Genomic DNA, 18,656 nt, shown 5'->3' with positions numbered 1-18,656 from the left:
ATTTCCCTGATGATTAGTGATGTGGAGCTTTTTTTCATGTGCCTGTTGGCCATCTGTATATCTTCTTGGGAAAAATGTCTATTTAGGTCCTCTGCCCATTTTTCAATCAGGTTATTTGCTTGTTTTGGTGTTGAGTCACATGATTTCTTTATATATTTTGGATGTTAACCCCTTATTGGATAAATCACTAGTAAATGTGTACTCCCACACTGTAGGATGCCTTTTGTTTTGTTGATGGTGTCCTTTGCTGCGCAGAGGCCTTTCATTTTATGTAGTCCCACTTGCTTATTTATTAGCATACTGAATCCTAATTATCCACTTCCTCATCTCTTTTCACCCTCAGCTGTGAGTCCCACAAGGTCAGAATCACGTCTGCTTTTTCTCTCTAGCACATTAGCCTGCCTCATAGTACCCACTCAATAAATATTTGTTGAGTTGCTTTAAATTCTTAACAAGAAATGTGCCGAGCCTGTATGAAGAAATCTTACCAAGAGACATGAAAAGATGCCTTTTGTTTTGTTGCCATACTGAATTTTATTTTTTGAAGTACACTAATTTTAATAGTATAGTTTTATACATGATAAGGATAGTTATATACATGATAAGGATGTAAACATGATAATGTTTACAGACTAAAAGGAGATGTAGTGTTTTTGACTGGAGAGACTAGGTATTGTAAACATTAATTCTTACCAAGTTATATTTCAATTTGCATTCCTAGCTCCAACTTCCCCCTTTTATCCAACCACTTAACACTTCTCCCTTGGATGTCTATTAGGTGTTTCAAACTTACTGAGTTCAAAACCGGTATATCCCTGTGCTGGATATTCTCTGTGTGCCCGGATCCTCTTCTAATCTTCCCCACTCTGCTGTGGCGTCTGCTGTGAGCAACCTTGCCTGCAGGCTTCTGATTTTGTTCACCCAGTGGGAGGCACGTATACAAAGAGCATATATGGAATTAGCCATAAAGATGTTAAACCAAGAAGGATGAATAAAAGATAAGCTTGGCACATTCACTCAGGATCTGTAATGAAAGTATTAGCTCATGCACCTGGGGGTGGCATGAATATTCTGTTACACTGATTAACTGAAGTGTAGATTTAATAATGGCCTACATTCAAGAGAGATCAAAATGCCAAGCCGTCCCTGGCACCGTGACTCAGGGAGGTGGGAATGTTGTAATAGATCCAGTTATGCAAACTGCAGTCAGTCCTTACCGCCTCCAGATGTCTAAAGGGCAGCACCTTCATGATGCGCTAAAAAATACATTGTGAGGAGAGCACCGGCGTCTTTGAAAAGTGTAGCTTCCTGTAGGCTGGACATGGCAGAGGGAATCCCACAATGGAATTGGGTGCCCTGCTCTCAATAGAAATAACGAGATCCAGGAAGAGCAGAGGTCAGGTGTTAGTGACCTAACACTATTATAAACCAAAGCGATGTAACAGTATGAGTGATTTGCTCTACGGGGGTCTGTGGCAATGTCTGGGTTCCAAGGCATGGCGTAGATGCACAGCCTAAAGGGCTGTTTGATATAAATGTAAACAGAGAACTTGTAGCTCTGATGGCAAAACCCCGATTCGAGTCACATAGTCGGGATTCTTGGATGTCTGACGTAATTTACAGACGTAGTCCAGTTCACAGGCCCAGAGTCCTTTAATTCAGAGGGTTGCCTGGTTTCTGGATTCCTTTAAGGAAGGAATGTGGCCACTCTTCTCCAAGCTTTTTCCGGAAGAACTGCCACCATTTACCAGGGGCATTGTACAATGGGGAAAGGAAAAATACCCAATTTTTTTAGGGTAATTTGGTACTGGCTCTGAACTGACACGCGTTCCTGAAGACCCCAAATGTTCTCTTCGTTCATCAGTTCAGAGGCAGCACTTGTGGGAATCAGATGATAGAAGAAATCTTGGCCTGAGTTACTTCAAGTGAGTCCAGAGGGCCCACAGGACCAGCCCGTGGTTATTTCCCCAGTTCCAGAATATCCTTATGCAATTAGAAATTGGCAAACTCTTTTCCCCGGTTCTCTGGTTCATAGAGTAAGGATTATTTGTAGCATGAAGGATCAAGCATAATCTCCTATAACTGGCCTCATCTGCCAAAATAGCAAGCTAAAAGCAATTTCATATCTCTGGAAGAAATTACTAAGTGTGCCATCAAAATGAAATACGTGGTATGTTGATTTCTACCACATTCCCGTTTAACTTGCCTGTCTGGCCAGTGCAAACCCCAGATGTCCCTTGGAGAATGGCTGTGAGTTACTGCAACCTTACTCAAAGTTTATTGTAGTTATAGTTGCAGTTCCAAATATACAGCCTTTTGTGGCTAAAATAATCACAGATCTGGCATCTAGATTTAGGAGAAGATTTTCTGTAGACCAAACAAAAGCAATCTACCTACCTATCTAGCTATCATCTAAAAGTCCTGACAGCAAGTAGTCAGGACCAGTGTGCCTTCTTCGATAGGAATAGCGGCACACAGTCATGAATTACCTCAAAGATGGGTCAGTTCTCTATCTCTGGCATAATATAACCCAGAAAGACCTTGATTATCTTAGTATCCTATAAAATATGTTTGTCCATTTCTGGGTCTGTTTCTATTGATTAGTATTTCTTCTCCTTATGGATTGTATTTCCTGCCTCTACTCACACCTGGTAAATGTTAACTTACCAGCTAAATTTTTAATTTACTCTCTGTAAATCTCTGTTGCTCTTTCTCAGTGTATTTCTCTCTTTTCTGTATATCCCCTTGTAAGCTTTATGGTCTTCCTGGACTCCTTAACTCTAACTCACCCACTCAGGGACACTATTAGGTCCCCCCTATGTAGACAAGGACATTAATACAGTTATTAAAGTTATCTCAGATGTTTAACAATCTAGAAGAAAGATAGAGCTTGTTAAGTGTAAATAGAAACTTGTTAAGTATAAATACAAAAGAGACACCAAAATTAAATTTCTAGAGGCAAAAAAATACATTGTAAGATAATATGGAATGGACTAGCAGCAAATTTCACATTGCAGAAAAAATAAAGTAGTGAACTTGAAGACGAAATAATAGAAACTACCCAAAATGAAAATAAGAAAAAAAAATCTGGAAAAGAAAAATAGAACCAGTGAACTCTGTGGAACAACTGTAAATAGCCTGATATGCCTGTAATTGGATTCCCTGAAAAGGGAATAGAAAAAATATTTAAAGAAATAACAGATGAAATTTTCTAAGTTTGATAAAACTATAAATCTGCATGTTCAAGAAATTCAATGGACCCCAAACCAAAGAAACACAAAATGATACAGAGGAACATCATAATCAAATTGCCGAAAACCAATGGTAAAGAGAGAGTCTTAAATGTAGTCAAATAGAAAAAGATAACTACAGAAGAACAAGTATAAGAATTACAGTAAACTTCTGATCAGAAACAATGCAAATCAGGCAATAGTGGAGCAAAATCTTCATTAGAGTATTGAAAGAAAAAATTGTCAACCTATAAATCTATATCTGGAGAAAAATTTTCAAAAACTTAAAGTGAGAAGAAGACATTTTCGAATACACAAAAGCTGAAATACTTTATGCCAGTAGATATGCACTACAAGAAATATTATAGGAAGTATGTTAGGTAGGTAGCAGCAGATGGAAATCTGGACCTACACCAGGGATTCTCAACCAGGAGTGATCCTTCCCCTGCAGGGGGGCATTCAGCAATGTCTAGAGATAGTTTGGGTCATTACAAGTTATGCAAGGAATTCCCCTCAGCAAAGAATTATCTCGCAGAAAATTTCAATAGTGCCAAGGTTGAGAAACCCTGGCGCACACAAATGCACGAACAGTACCAGTAATAGTAAATATGTGGGTAAAGGAAAAATATTTTTCTTATATTTAAAATCATTTAAAAAGTAATTGCTTGCTTAAAGCAAAGATAGCAATCTATTGTAGAATTTAAAAATATATAGAAATAAAATACATGACAATACTAGCACAAAGGCTTGATTGGAGTGTGGGAGAAACAAAAGGGTTATAAGGTTTTTATACTATAGGTGAGGTGGTACATTGTTACTCAAATATAGGCTGAGTTAAACATTTATTCTATGAGTACTAAATAAACCACTAAAAACAATGAATTAGAGCTAGCAAGCCCACAAAAGTGATAATTTGTAAAAATAAAAGATTCAAAAGTAAACAGGAAAAGGGAAAAGGGAAAACAAAGAATAGATGGGACAAATAAAAAATAAATATCATGATGATAGATTTAAACCCAGTCATATCAATGCTGACATTAAATATGAATGGTCTGAACTTCTCTATTAAAGGGAAGAGATCGTCAGATTGGATGAAAAGCAAGACTCTGGTGTATGATTATTACAAGAGATCTGAGGTAAGTAAAAAGACATGAATAGGTTAAAAGTTACTTGATGAGAAAAATATATCTTATCATTATTAATAAAAAGCTGGCAATATCAGATAAAGTAGATTTCAGAGTAAAGATTATAAGTAGGGATAAAAAAGGAGAGTTTTCAAAATGATAAGAGGATCAATCAAGAGGATATAACAATCTTAAATATTTATGCATCTAAATGGTTGTGTCAAAATACATGAAGAAAAACCAGTAGAACTGCAAGAAGAAATAGATAAATGCAGGATAAAGTCAGAAATCTCAACACTCTTTTCTAAGCAATTGACAGATCATGTATATAGAAAATCAGTATAAAAAGGGAAATAACAAATAGAAAAGAAATCACTGAAATAGGAATGAGCAAAGCTATTTCTTTGCAAGGATAAATAAAATTAAGTTTTATTTGATTTTATTAAAAAATGCTATTCTTTACAAGGATAAATAAAATCAAGTTTTATTTGACATCAATCAGATATACAAGTTACTTGCAAGCACAAATGAACAGACCTCACTCAAGAATAGACTGAATAACCTTATATCTATTAAGGAAAATGAATTTATAGTTAAAACATTCCCACAAAGAAAATTCTAGGCACAAAATGGCTTTACTGATCCATTCTACTAAACATTTAAGGAAGAAATAACATCAATTGTAAGCAAACTCTTCCAGAATATTAGAGAGAGTACTCCTAAGTTATTTATGGGACCAGCATTTCTCTTATGTTAAAGCTAGAAATAGACTTTCTAAAAAGTAAAGATACAGATTATATTTCCCATGATATAGCTGCAATGATTCTTATCAAAAATTTAGCAAGTCAAATCAACCACTATATATAGAAGATAATACATAACAATCAAGTAGGATTTATCTCAGGCTACAATGAGATATTACCTCACACCTGTTAGAAAAATACAAGAAATAACAAATATTGGTGATGATGTGGAGAAAAGAGAACACTTGTGCACTCTTGGTAGAAATGTAAACTGGTGCAGCCACAGTGGAAAGCAGCCAAGATGTTCCTAAAAAAATTGAAAATAAAACTACCATATGATCCAGCAATCCCACTTCTTGGTATATGTATGCACAGGGAATGAAGACAGGATATCAAAGGGTATCTGTACTCCGGTGTTCACCGTGGCATTATTCACCATAGCCAAGATATGGAAACAACCAAAGTGCCCATCAACAGATGAACATATGAAGATGTGGTGTGTATATATATATATATATATATACATACTCATGTGTGCGTGTGATGGAATATTATTCAACCATAAAAAAAAGAAGGAAATCACAAATACTGCCTGGGATCACTAATATGTGGAGTCTTTAAAAAAAAATGAACATACTAAAAAACAAAAATTCATACTACTCTCTCAGTTGATGCAGAAAAAGCATTTGATAAACTTCTATATACATTCCTAATAAAATATTCAACTCTACTAGGAGTAGAAGTGCTAAAATCATAGATCATGGTAAAAGATGGAGTATTTTTACCCCCAGATAAGGAAATGACAAGGAGTTCTGCATTGTTCTGTAAGTCCTAGCTATTGCAATAAAGCAGGATAAAGAATGGAACGGAAAGATTGAAAGAAGTATAACTATCTTTAATTGCAGGTGGTATGTAGAAAATCATTCAGACTGCAAGAACCACAGGACTAATAATTGAATTTAGCAAGGTTGCAGGATTCAAGTTCAATATGCAGAAATCTTGTTTCTATTTACCTGCTTTGAACACGTGGAAAGTGAAATTGAAACATCATTTAAAACCTCAAACATATGAAATGTTAGGGATACATTTTACAAAAGATGTCCAAGACATGTTACAATACATTTCTGAGAGAAATTTTAAAAGAATTGATTTTAAATGAAGTGGAGAGATTAAACTATGTTCATGAATCAGAAGGATCAATATTACCATTTCAGTTCTCTCCAAATTGACCTGTAAATTCATGTGATCTCAATTTAAATTCCATCTGTCGCTGAAAAGCTGAATCTAAAATATGTATGGAAATGCAAAGGACCTGGGCTAGCCAAAATACCCTTGAAAAAGTTGGGGGACTTATACTATTTGATTTCAAGACTTTTTATAAAGTGACAGTAACCAATATAATATAGAACTTACATAAGTATAGAAAAAAAGATCAATGGTGAGAGCTTAGAAATAGATCTAAACTTCTATGGTCAGTAGATTTTTTTTCCCTCAAAGCACCAAAGCAATTCATTGGGAAAAATAAAAATCTTTCAACAAATGAACTGGAACAGTTAGTTAGCCATATATAATAAAATGAGCTTCAACCCTAACCTTACCCTAGATACAAAAATTAAGTGAGACCGGGCTACACTAAATGTGAAACCTAAAACTATAAAACTCTAAAAGATAGGAGAGAATTTCTGTGAATTGAGTTAGGCAAGGCTTTTTTAGATTCAGCACCAAAATCATGGTCTATAAGAATAAAGTGATAAATTGGGCTTCATTAAAATTAAGAACCTCTGCTCTTGAAATATGCTATTAAGGGGATAAAGACAAGTTAGAAAATGGGAGAAAGGACTTGTGAACTATGTATCTCATGAAGAGTTTGCATCCAAAATATGTAAAGAATCATCAAGCCTCAGTAAGAAAATAAATAAGAAAATAAAATTTTTAAATGTGCAAAATATTTGAACAAATACGTCATCAAAGAAGATATCTGGATGCAAATAAGCATATAAAAATACTCGGTATTGTTAGTCATTAACCAAATGTGAATGAAAACCACCATGAACTACCACTACACATGAACTACCACTACACACTTACTAATATTACTAAAATTTTAAAAACTGACCCTACAAAGTGTCTGTGAGGCCCTGGAGCAATCAGCGCACATCAAATGCCAGTGGGAATGTGAAATAGTGCATTGGACAACATTTTGGTGGTTTAAATATGGTTAAAAATATGAACCTGCCATGAATGTATGACTCCACCATTCCACTCCTAGTTACTTACCCAGGAGAAATGAAGACCTATGTCCAGAAGACTGGGTCACAAATATTCATTGCAACTCTAGTTATAATGGCTGGGAGTGTGTAAACAGATTGTGATATACCCCTAAAATGGATTACTATTCAGTGATAAAATTAATTAACTCTGAGACATGTAACTAACTACATGGATGAATCTCAAAATAGTTATTCTGAATGAAAGAAGTTATGATTCGATCTATAATAAATTCTGGAAAACACTTATCAATCTATAGTTCCAGAAAGCAGATGATTGGCGGTGGTGGGAGGTGTGGTAAGGAGAGATTACAGAGGGGCACAGGGAATTTTGGAGGTGATGGATATGTTCATTATCTTGACTGTGCTGATGGTTTCATGGGTGTAAACAAATGTCAAAATTCATCAAGTTATATGCTTTGTATTTTAGATCAATGATGTCTCAGTAAAGCTATAAAGATCACTCATGACATACAAAGGTATATGAATAGAATTAATTTTTTTCTCTAAACTATAAACCAAATTTAAGTTCATGTTACATATATAGTTCTTGCTCTTTTCATGATTGGTCTTCGGTATTAGATAAAAAATGTTTCCTATATTTGCTATTAGGTCCTCAGTAAGAAGGTGGTGGCCTCATCTCAGTGTAAACAGGATACACAGTAGAGGACAGCTCTGGACGTGGCAAGGAATGAGATTCAGATGGTCACTCCGTCACTTCTATACTCAGTGTGTTGAAATGCCTACTTTTTTTGGTTTTCCTGTGAAATCTTCCATCCTACGTAAGACTTGAGAAATATGAGGGCTTATGAAGCCCACTCTTAAATCTTTAGCATGCTGTTTTCAGCCAAGATTGGAAAAGGTTAGAATGCAGGTCTTCTCAGTATCTGCTTATCTCGGGATTGTTTTACTCTTTCCTGGGAGGCGTTTCCTTGAGATGGTCACCGTGTGAGGTGCTGCACCAGGACTGTGGGCCCTTTCTCGGGGCAGGAACGGTCTACAGATTAGCAGTCGGTCTCCTTCCTGTGACCAGCGTTGTGGGGAAACTTGTTCATGTTTCAGCTTTTAGTTTTATTTTAACCAAGCTTCAAAAGATCAGTTAAAAGAAATGGAATGACTGCGCCCTATGACGTCAACTGCATATTTTGCATTTTTCCAGGCCATGACCTAGTGGGAAGCCAAGTCAGTGCTATTCTCAGGTTTCTGGCTTCAGCCTTGTCACTGACCTCGATCGGTATGTGCGCTGGCATAACCTTTGGTTGTGCTAATGTGGCAATGTGTGTAGAAATGTTAAAACACCTAGGATTTTGTGCCAAGGAGACAGTTGGTCAAACTTTCAAAGATAGAAGTGCAAAAATGTTTATAGTCTGAGATCACATTGGGTCCATTGGACCAAATTGGAAAAAACTGCATTTCCAAATTGCAAATGACTGAAATGTACAATTATGTATAAAGTATAATACATCCAATCAACAAAATGCTAAACAGTCATGGACAGATGATGTGCATTGCCTTCCTCTGATATGGAAAGATTCTTACAATACGTTAAAAAAAACAGATTGTAAACCATCATGTATAATGTATGATTTTTGTAGTTTCATAGGTAGTACATATATACAAATTTACATTTTTGTATTTTTTTTTTACATTTTTAGTGTTACTTTATTTTTAATATTTTTTACATTTATATATGTACACATATATTTGCTCACACACTCACGTGCATAGCGTAGCAGTCTGGAGATGTCGCTGAGACATCTGAAACGATGTTTTCGGAGTGGTGAGACTGAGATGCTTTCTGCTTTTCTTTTCATACCCGTCTTTACATTTGATTTTTCTAACACAACAACAGAGTTTGAATTATTTTTTTCTCTCTGAACTCTCAAGGCTTTCAAAAAAATCTCAGAAGCTGAGAGCTGGAAATGTCTGTCCGGGTCTTTCCCATTCATTCTCTTGGTTGCTGTTTCTTCCTCAGTGAGGACGTGCAGCTTTCCCATGGCTGCAGAAAGTCCCATTTTTCCCTTCCCACACACAGATGACTCCCTTGTATCTCCTGACATCTACTCCATTAAACCCTACTTATCGTAAAGGCAGACCCCGCTCCCAGTTCTAGCGCTCGCAAGTCACACTACACAGTGTTTTGCGCATTGCTGAATGCTCTATCAGCCTGTAAAATCAGGTCGCATTTCCTGCTCATGGTTACCACCTAGCTCTCTGGTCAGTGTTACAGGCTGTTAGGCCAACTCTCCGTGTGACTTCCTTCTTTCATTTCTAACCTTCCCCATGAGACTTTTATTTTGGTCTGTGAAATGTGGAAGTCATCACGTTGCCGTTCTAACACTGCAAAGAGGGGCTGCATATCTCTGGGAAGCAGAATGACAAGATGCCACCTATCAGGGTCCACTGATAGGCTCTCAAATGCCGTGCTCGGCACGCTATAACACAGGTAGTTCCAAGAGACCACCTTGAGCATATTTCAGTGGAACTGGGGACATTGGTAAGAGAGGGAACTAAGAACACGTTAGCAATTTGGTCTTGGGCAAGTTGTTTAATAAGAAGCTCCAGTTTCTCTCCCACAATATGGGGATGTCACCTACTGCAAATGACATTGCAGAGGATAAATGACACAACGGGTATAACACATTGTACGATGTTTGGCTCTTGGAAATCACTTTTGTAGAGGCTCTCTTCTTAACGTTTGCATTGTAGATGATTTGGGCTCTACTCACGTAGGCTGTATATTGGGGCATGAATTGCTTTATGTCACAGTATCACAGGAAGCTTTCCTGTACCCAGCCTAAAGTATCCTCTCTGTCCCTCCCTGTGTTACGAATCTGTCTTGTTTTTGTCGTGTTTCCTGTCACCAGAATGTAGTTTTGTGAGGGTAGGGCTAATGCCTGTAGTATTTGTCACAATGCATAAAGCCATGCCTGGAATGTAGCTTGTTAAAAGAATGAATGAAGATTTTATTTATTCATCCCTCAAGTCCCAGCCCCCAGGTAGGGTCTCCAGTCCTTGGTGAACAAATCCTGAGTTGCTCTCTGTTCCCGTCATGCCCTGATATGAGTCCATCCACAGCGTCACACTCGTCCCAGTGTCTGCTTACTTTTTATTTTCTCCACCAGGCTCTGAGCTGTTTGAAGGCACCAAGTGAGTATTTAGCACAGGGCCTGGCATATGGGAGACTTTAAATAATTGTTGAACAACGAGAATAAGTGGTCTGCACTGATCTGTGTGAAAATAGTTTCCCAAGGACTATGAGGTGATAATAAAATTCCACAAGGACCATGTTGATGCGGCTCATTTGAGCTGAGCCTTAATGAAGACTGAGAATGTCTGAAATTTTGTCTGCCTTTCACTGACATGGGCAGGGAGCAGGGAGAGGCCTGATCTTGTGCAGCTGCCCAAGATATATTTATTCCAGCCTCTCCATTTGATTTATTATTATAAGTATTACTCTTTTAGTATTAGTCTTAGTGACTTTTGCTTTAGATGAATATACAAGCTAGGTTGATATGCTGCAGAACAGTTGAGAATAAATGTGCATTTTAAAAGAGAATCCCAATTTGGACTACCTACCCTGAGATCTTGGTCAAGGTGTGTCCTGTGTCTGTCACAATCCTCGCACCTTTCCTCGCTTCTGCTGCCTGCACGCCCCCCCACCCCCACCACTCACATACACACTGCTAGGTCCTCACCATCTCCCATCCGGACACACAACAGTCTCTGTTGCCATCACGTGGCAGCCTCAGTACCTGCCCTTACAGACTGAAGTTCTGCACCTCAGCAATTGTCTTACGCTTCCTTGCTCAGAAACCATTATGCTTCCGCATTATCCCCACATAATCATTCTTTTAAGACCCCATAATATTATCCTAACCTACTTTTCCAAAAGTTGGTTTCCAGACTTCCTTTCTAGAACCATGTACGATTCATAGATACTTTATAATATCCTGCTTCTCAGAGATCTTTGCTCCTCCCCTCCCTGCATGACTTCCATTCCATTTCTGTGTAATCAAGTCTTATCCGCTCTCCTAAGGCCCGGCTCAAATACCACATCCTCTACTCTCCTGTACGTCTCTTCTGTCCTTGAATTTGTATAAAAGAGCTTTCTCTGAAACTTATACTTTCCCCTTATTTTCTTTATGTACATGTTTTGGATCTCTTGAAAAGAATTGCAAGTTCCCCAACTGGAATCTCCCTAGAATCACCCCACACTCTAGTGCGGTGTTTGAATGGACGGGAGGAATTCACTACATTTTGATAAACTTTTTTTTAAATGCAAAAGTAATACATGCACACATGAAACTTTTAAACAGTGCCAAAAAAAAAAGTTTCCAAAGACAAAGAATGAATCCACAAACTTTTTACCAACACATTCCTCCTAAATTTCCCAGCTGTAACTACTAGTATGTTTCTTACATTGTGTAAATTTTATGTGACTATACAAGGATACAGTCACTTTCCTCTGTACACAGATGGGATTGTACTTTGCATCTTGGCCTTTTTTGCACAACAAAAGATCTTGGAGGTTTTTTCATATCATATGTGGATTTATCCAATTTGTTCATGCCAGTTTGCACAAACTCTTGCAGTCATAACCATAAGATAGGTTTTTATTAGCGAAATTTTGGCAAGAGGTTATATCCATGTATTTTATGTTTTGGCCACATTACCCTTCAAGGAGCCTCCCTGCATTACCATCTGCAAGCGTGTCTGCTTGGCCAGCACTGTAATTTCCTCTGGGTATTTTCATAATTTTAATTCTTGTCCATTGAATAGGTAAAAAATTACATCTCATTATTCTTTTAATTTAAATTTCTTTAGTGATCATTGCGATCTAGCTTTTCTTTAAGTTCCTATCTTTCTCACATTCTTTTTCAGAGTTTTTTCTTACACTTTCCCTAGTTTTCTACTGATTTTTTAAAAGCTCTTATGTGTAAATGAGGTTTTTTTTTTCTGTTGGCTTGTCAGTAGTCATGAAGTTATTTTTAAGATTTATTTTTTATAATGGTCATACTAATCAGTCGTTCCTTTTCTGGGCTTTATATCTTGTTTAGAAAGGATTTCTCATTTCCAAGAATCTTTTTTGATCGTTCATGTTTTCTTCTAATATACATGATTCCATTAAAAAAAAATAACTTATGTTTTAGAAAGACTTTGAATTAATTTTACTTTAAGAATAAAGAAAGGGACTGAGGTTGTTTTTTCCTAAGTGACTTAGCCAAGTGTCCTAACACTATTAATTGTCATTCATCCTTCCCACATTCATTTGAAATGCTTTTTTAATCATATGCTAAATTTCATATGTATTTGGCCTTATTTCTACCAGACTCTAAATTCTACTCAGTTGATCTGTCAGTGCCAAATGCTTTTAATTACTGTAGTAATTGTATAGTTTTATAATGTATTTTAATATTTGGTGGGGCTGGTCCCTCCCTTGTTTTTCTCAAAAGTCTTCTGGCTCTTCTGGCAGGTTCCCTGTACTCCATATCCCACCTGGATAAACTGTACTATTCTTGAAGAAAAATTTTAAAATTCTGTCAGTTTTTTAAAACTGGAAACATACTGAATTTATAGATTAATTATGGTGAACTGGGATGCTTCCAAATGGAGTCCTTCAACTTATTTAAGTCTTCTAATAAATTCCCCAGTAGATATTTAAGTTTACTTCATACAAGTCTTGCACATTTCATATTACATTTATTCCTGGGTGTTATTTTTTTGCTAATGCAATTGACTTGTTTTATTATATTTTCTTGCCGGTAATTGTTTCTGTATGGAAAAGGTACTGATTTTTAAATTTCAGCTTCATAAGCAGATATCCTTAATGAACTTTAAAAATGTTTTAGTAGGTCTTTTTTCAGTTCATCTTAGATTTCACAGGTATAAAATTATGTCAACTGCAAATAATCATTTTGCATTTCCTTTTTAATTTTTATATTTCCTCTGATTTGTCACACTTGCTAATGTCTCTGAAAAATGTTACGTAGTAGTGCTGATAATGAGCATCATCAGCTCATTCATGATTTTAGTAGGAATTCTTCTAATGCTTCATCTGGCCTTTGGTTAAGGAAGTATCTACCTAGTTCTGTATGGTTAGGAGCATGTAAGTTCATGTGTGTGTATGTGTGTATGTGTTTAACTGAAGGACTGGATGTTGAATTTTATCTAATACCTTTGAAGCAAATTTGAGTGATTTATGTGGTTTGTAACCCTTGATCTGTTAATATGTAATGAAACTAATAATTTCCCTACTATGAAGCATTCTTGATTTCTTGGATCTGACCGTACTTGAGCATAGTGTTTTTTCTCCTTTAATGTGTTACTAGCTTCTAGTTTGTTAATAGTTGAAAACTAGTATTAAATGAAATTGCAGTTGGTCTGTGGTTTTCTTTTGTGCATGTATCTTTTCTGGAAAAAGCGTTTTACCTTCATACATAAAAATTGGAAAAAAACAGTAAAAAGAAGACAAACAAGCTAAAAATTGGAAAAGGCTATGATTATGCAATTCTCAAAAGTGGAATTACCAGTGGCTAAAAACTATATGAAAACACTTTCAACATCACTTGACTTTTAACTTGAAAATTCAAACAGCTGACACCTTAAGGTTATGTTTCTTATATCCATATCCTTGTATCATAGAAAGAAATATATTCCTGCCTATTCTGTTAGTGATGACAGGCACTTCTGTCCCCAGAGCTCCCTAATTCTAAGAAGCACTGAAATGTATCCGTAAAGACACTGGGGTTGTCAGTCCTATAACAAGTAGAAGGAAAAGTTCAGTGGTCTTTACAAAGAGAAGAATTCTTAAAGGTAATCAAGATTTCCTCTGATACCTGTTCAGAACTGCTTTCCAAACTGGGCTAAACAATTTCCTTCAGCAGGGCAGCTCTAAGGCTCTGGCCCCTAGAATTTCGTACTGAATTCAGTCTCTTTGGAAATGCCAGATGAATTTTAACACAAGGAAGTCGTTGGAGAAATTCAGGTCTCTTTTTCTTCAGCTGTAAAATGGCAATTGCTTATGCTTGCTTAATAGACTACCAGAAGGATGAGAGGAAATGACAGACGTTGAAGCCCTTTACAAATCTAACAAAATGTGAAATATTATTAGTATTCTAAGTATTGCAAGTGCAGCCAGCAGAATACATGTAAAACTCTGGTCTCTCATATTGAAATTTCATAAAGGGCACATAGCCGTTCCTATACTGAATGCACCGACCTCTGCAGGGGAGGACCTTTCTAAAATACCACTTACTTGGCAGTGTCTAGCTCTTTTCACTCTGCCCATTTGGTCTGCAAAGTCCGAGTGAAATGCAATTTCCTTTCTATTGGTTATCAGTATGCATTCAATGTAAGGTTCCAAATGTGTAGAAGATGAGGCTACTCACGAGACACAGAGGCAAAGGACTCCTGGAATAGACTCGCTGTCTCTTAACAGAAAGTTGCCATCCACCCCTTCCTTGAGCAGCAAGGTCTCACAGTCTCGCTTGGACAGAGGGCCGTGGTAATAAGGTAGATCCATGGGGAGCTCTCTCATGCCCCTGAAATCCAGCCTCAAGCCCAAGGATGGCTCTGAGGGGGGACAGTGGGAGTACCTCCTTCTCCTCAGGCTGGTGGGAGTGAGATGAGATTGCTCGGTGGAACAGGCCAGCTTCACAAGATTCAGGAAATGAGAAGGGTGGGGGTGATGAAGTGACCACAACTTTTAGCCTGTAAATGGCCCTTGTATGACTCATTGAAGTGGGTGAAAGCATGTTTGAGTTCAGTGGAATTGGTGATGTTCATGGCTGGGGCTGCAATGCTGAGGCTCCTCAGAACTGGGTTGCAGTCTTAGCTATCACCCTAAAACACCAGCTCATCTTCTCTGGCTCCTGTGGTTCCCTTCCAGGGAGCGCATCACTGCTTCTTGCTGTAATGCATGCCCATTTGCTGCTTGAAGCTGCCTGGGACGATGTTATGTGTAACCCAGAACAGGGGCTCAAAAAGTGTTCAGATGCTGAATGAGTCCAAATATGTGCAGACATAATGGAGCAATTGAGAAGGTAGGACTTCCACAGACGGAAGACATCTTTGTTGGAGACCATGGGGGAGGACAGCCCACTGCCTGGCTGAGGCTCCTGGCCGCAGGTGAACAAAGGCCATTCTTAACATCCTCCAGCATTCTGCCTTTTGGCGAAAGAGCTGGTGTGGACGGGAAGCATACGTGGGTGTGCAAAGTTAGTTCAGGGACGCTTCCCCAGGTGGAAGAAGAGAATTCGCTTTGGGTCTGAAGGTCCTCAGGTCATTTGAAACTCCCTTCGTGGAGGACAGCAGTGATATGTCCCCCTGAAGAAAGACCAAGAAGAGTCTATCCAGCCAGAGACACTTAGTTCCCTTTGGACAACCTGGTGTTGATGAGAAAATGCCCCCCAACTTTTTTTCTCCTGCAGAGCCTCTTCTGCCTTGATCAGCTGATGTTCTTGGGAAAGGTGGTTTCTGTTATCTGAGGGTCAGAGCTAGCCCTAAGAGTAATTGCTAAGGCCTTTTCCCCCAGCTTTCTTGAGATATAGTTGACATAGAATATTGTATAAGTTTAAGGTATACAACCCATTGATTAGATACATTTATGCATTGCAAAATAGTTACCACCATAGCATTAGCTAACACTCCTATCTTGTCATATAATTACCGTTTCTTTTTCGTGGTAAGAACATTTAAGATCCACTCTCCTAGCAACTTACGAGTATATAATACAGTATTATTCATTGTGATCACCATGCTGTAGTTTAGATTCCCAGAATCGATTCATCTTATGACTGGAAGTTTGTGCCCGTTGACTAACACCTCTCATTTCCTCCAAAGTTGTTTCGAACAACCAAACCAGCCTGCATATTATCAATTATTAATTAACTTCAGCTAGAATAAGCCATGTAAGCGTATCTATAATCCAATGTTTTAAATTGGATTATTTACTTAACTCTCACAATTACATCACACAATGTTAACTGATAAAAACTATAAGTGAATTTCTATTCAGCCGTCTTATACAAATATCTATAGGGATTGCTACATATCTCAAGTAAAAATAGAGCTATGTGCTTATGTGCTCATGTCTCATCCTTACTTCTCCTTATGCCTTCATAACCCAGATAATTATTTCATCTCGCTGCTTTGCATACCAGCTGTCCACCCACTCTTGGGGGAAATCTACGTTCCATGGAACTTCCTTATAGCAGATTTTCTTTCCTTCTTGGAAGTCCCTCTACTCTGCTGCTGGTGTAACGGAGTGTGATGGGATGGCACTAATCAGGGAACCTGTTATCAGAGAGAGACACTTGCAAATCCTAATTTCTCTTGTGTGACCTTGGGCAATTCCCTGTTTAATTTCCTGGGAACTCTGGCAGTTGAGGAGAGAAGTGTTACTGATGAAAGAGGAAGTTGGTGCCAAGCTTGATGCAAGGATGTTTTTTGATTAAGGGGGGAAGTGATCGGGTTCACTCTCAATCTTTAGCATAGCATGGATTTCCATGCCTTCTTTTCTACTTCAAAACCCAGTCCTCTCATCCTCAATCATCACAAGAGATGCACCGATTAAATCCATTCTGGGATAACGTCTCTCACCTATCCTATTGGTGAAAACCAAGTTTGAAAACATACTGGGTTGAAATAGAACACCTCACCCATCGTTGGTTGGCACAGAAAATGGTCACAACTCCAATGGAGGAGAGTTCAGCAATATCTAGCCACTACATATGCATTTACCGTCTGATAGAACCATCTCAGTTCCATTTTAATGCCTAATGGAATAAACAATTCAGGTAGGGAGAGACAGTGCATGAAAACTTTAGGCAAATGTTTGGTAATGAACTTTACAAGGGAGAAATTAAGCAGTCACCATGTGAACCCAATAATAGGTCTTAACATGTCTAAGAGTGGGACAACCAGACACTGAATACCTATTAATTTGATGCAGCCATAAACACACAGTGCCATTTTGAAGTATACGTTCAAAAACACTTAAACCTGAAATGAATTAAGTCCTCATAGGTAATTTCTATTTATGGTACCATCATGAGGAAGCAGACAGACAAATCCAGAATCTTGGACGTTCAGTACGGTTTCTCCATAGATCAGTGTCATAAAAACTGAGTCAGATAGTGGGGTGAACACTTTTTAGATCTATTTTTTGAGTTATAAAAGGTTGTCGATCAGCAAATTAGATGATTCTATCTGTGTGTGTGTGTGTGTGTGTGTGTGTGAATGCTATGTATGTATACATAGTCACAGAGATAAGTCTTAAAAGAATTTTGCCAAAATATTAACAGGATCGTTTATGAGTGATAAGATTTTATAGGGTTTCTGCTTCCTTATTTATACCTTTAAATTTTGTTTGGTTTGTCTACAATGAACTTACGTAAAATATAAGTTGTCTTTTCTAGAATCAAGACTTTCCAAAGATGTCCTAAGAGGCCTTGCTCAGTGATTTCTTTAATTATTCTCCTCAGTGAGGACATGCATACTTCCCATGGCTAGAGAAAGTGCCACCTGTCCCTTCCCACATGCAGATGAATCCCTTGTATCTCCTGACATCTATTCCATTCGACTCTGCCGATCATAAAGGCAGACCCCGTTTCAAATCCCAACACTCACAAGTCACATTACAGTATTTTGCACATTTCTGGATACTCTCTCAGCCTGTAAGATCAAGTCGCATTTCCTGTTCATGGTTACCACCTAGCTCTCTGGCCAGTGTTATAAGCTGCTAGGCCATCTCTCCGTATGACTTCCTTCTTTTCTAACCTTCCCCATGATATTTTATTTTGGTCTGTGAAAGTCATCACATTGCCATTCTAACATAGCAAAGAGGCGCTGCTCATCTCTAGGAAGCAGAATGACAAGATGCCACCTATTGGGCCCACTGGCAGGCCCTCAAGTTCCTTGCTCGGCACGCTATGCCACAGTTCCAAGGAGACCACCCTGAGCATATTTCAGTGGAACTGGGGACGTTGGTAAGAGAGGGAACTAAGAACATGTTAGCAATTTGGTCTTGGGCAAGTTGTTCAATAAGAAGCTCCAGTTTCTTTCCCACGAAATGGGGATGTTGCCTACTGCAATGGCTTTGTGGGGATAATGGGCGTAACATACCTGGGACTTCTCACAGCCTATGGGGTAGGAGGAGATTTCAGCTTTTTGTAAAAATAGCTAACCAGCTGTATCAGAACCATTTGTTAAAGTAAATGAGGTTCCTCTAAAGTGGGATATGAACTCAGAATGACTTTAAGGACAGAATCTTAGATGTCAGGACCAATC

General features: G+C 37.9%; 1 protein-coding gene across 2 annotated transcripts in view; it reads right to left on the bottom strand.

Annotated features, from left to right (window-relative positions):
• SH2D1B (SH2 domain containing 1B) overlaps positions 1-15,028 on the bottom strand; it is a 32,348-nt gene extending 17,320 nt beyond the window's left edge. The window contains exon 1 of one of the 2 annotated variants that reach the window (XM_036922845.2): positions 14,756-15,028. In XM_036922845.2, coding sequence (XP_036778740.1) covers positions 14,756-14,904 — 149 coding nt within the window. In that variant the 5' untranslated portion in view covers positions 14,905-15,028. The remainder of the gene's footprint in view (positions 1-14,755) is intronic. The other variant, XM_057495154.1, reaches the window with a different exon arrangement.
• Positions 15,029-18,656: the final 3,628 nt, after the last annotated feature.

Source organism: Manis pentadactyla, chromosome 19 (genome assembly GCF_030020395.1).
Source record: "Manis pentadactyla isolate mManPen7 chromosome 19, mManPen7.hap1, whole genome shotgun sequence".
NCBI lineage: Eukaryota > Metazoa > Chordata > Mammalia > Pholidota > Manidae > Manis > Manis pentadactyla.
The sequence above is the reverse complement of the archived record's forward strand: the minus strand, read 5'-3'. Positions and strand labels throughout refer to the sequence as shown.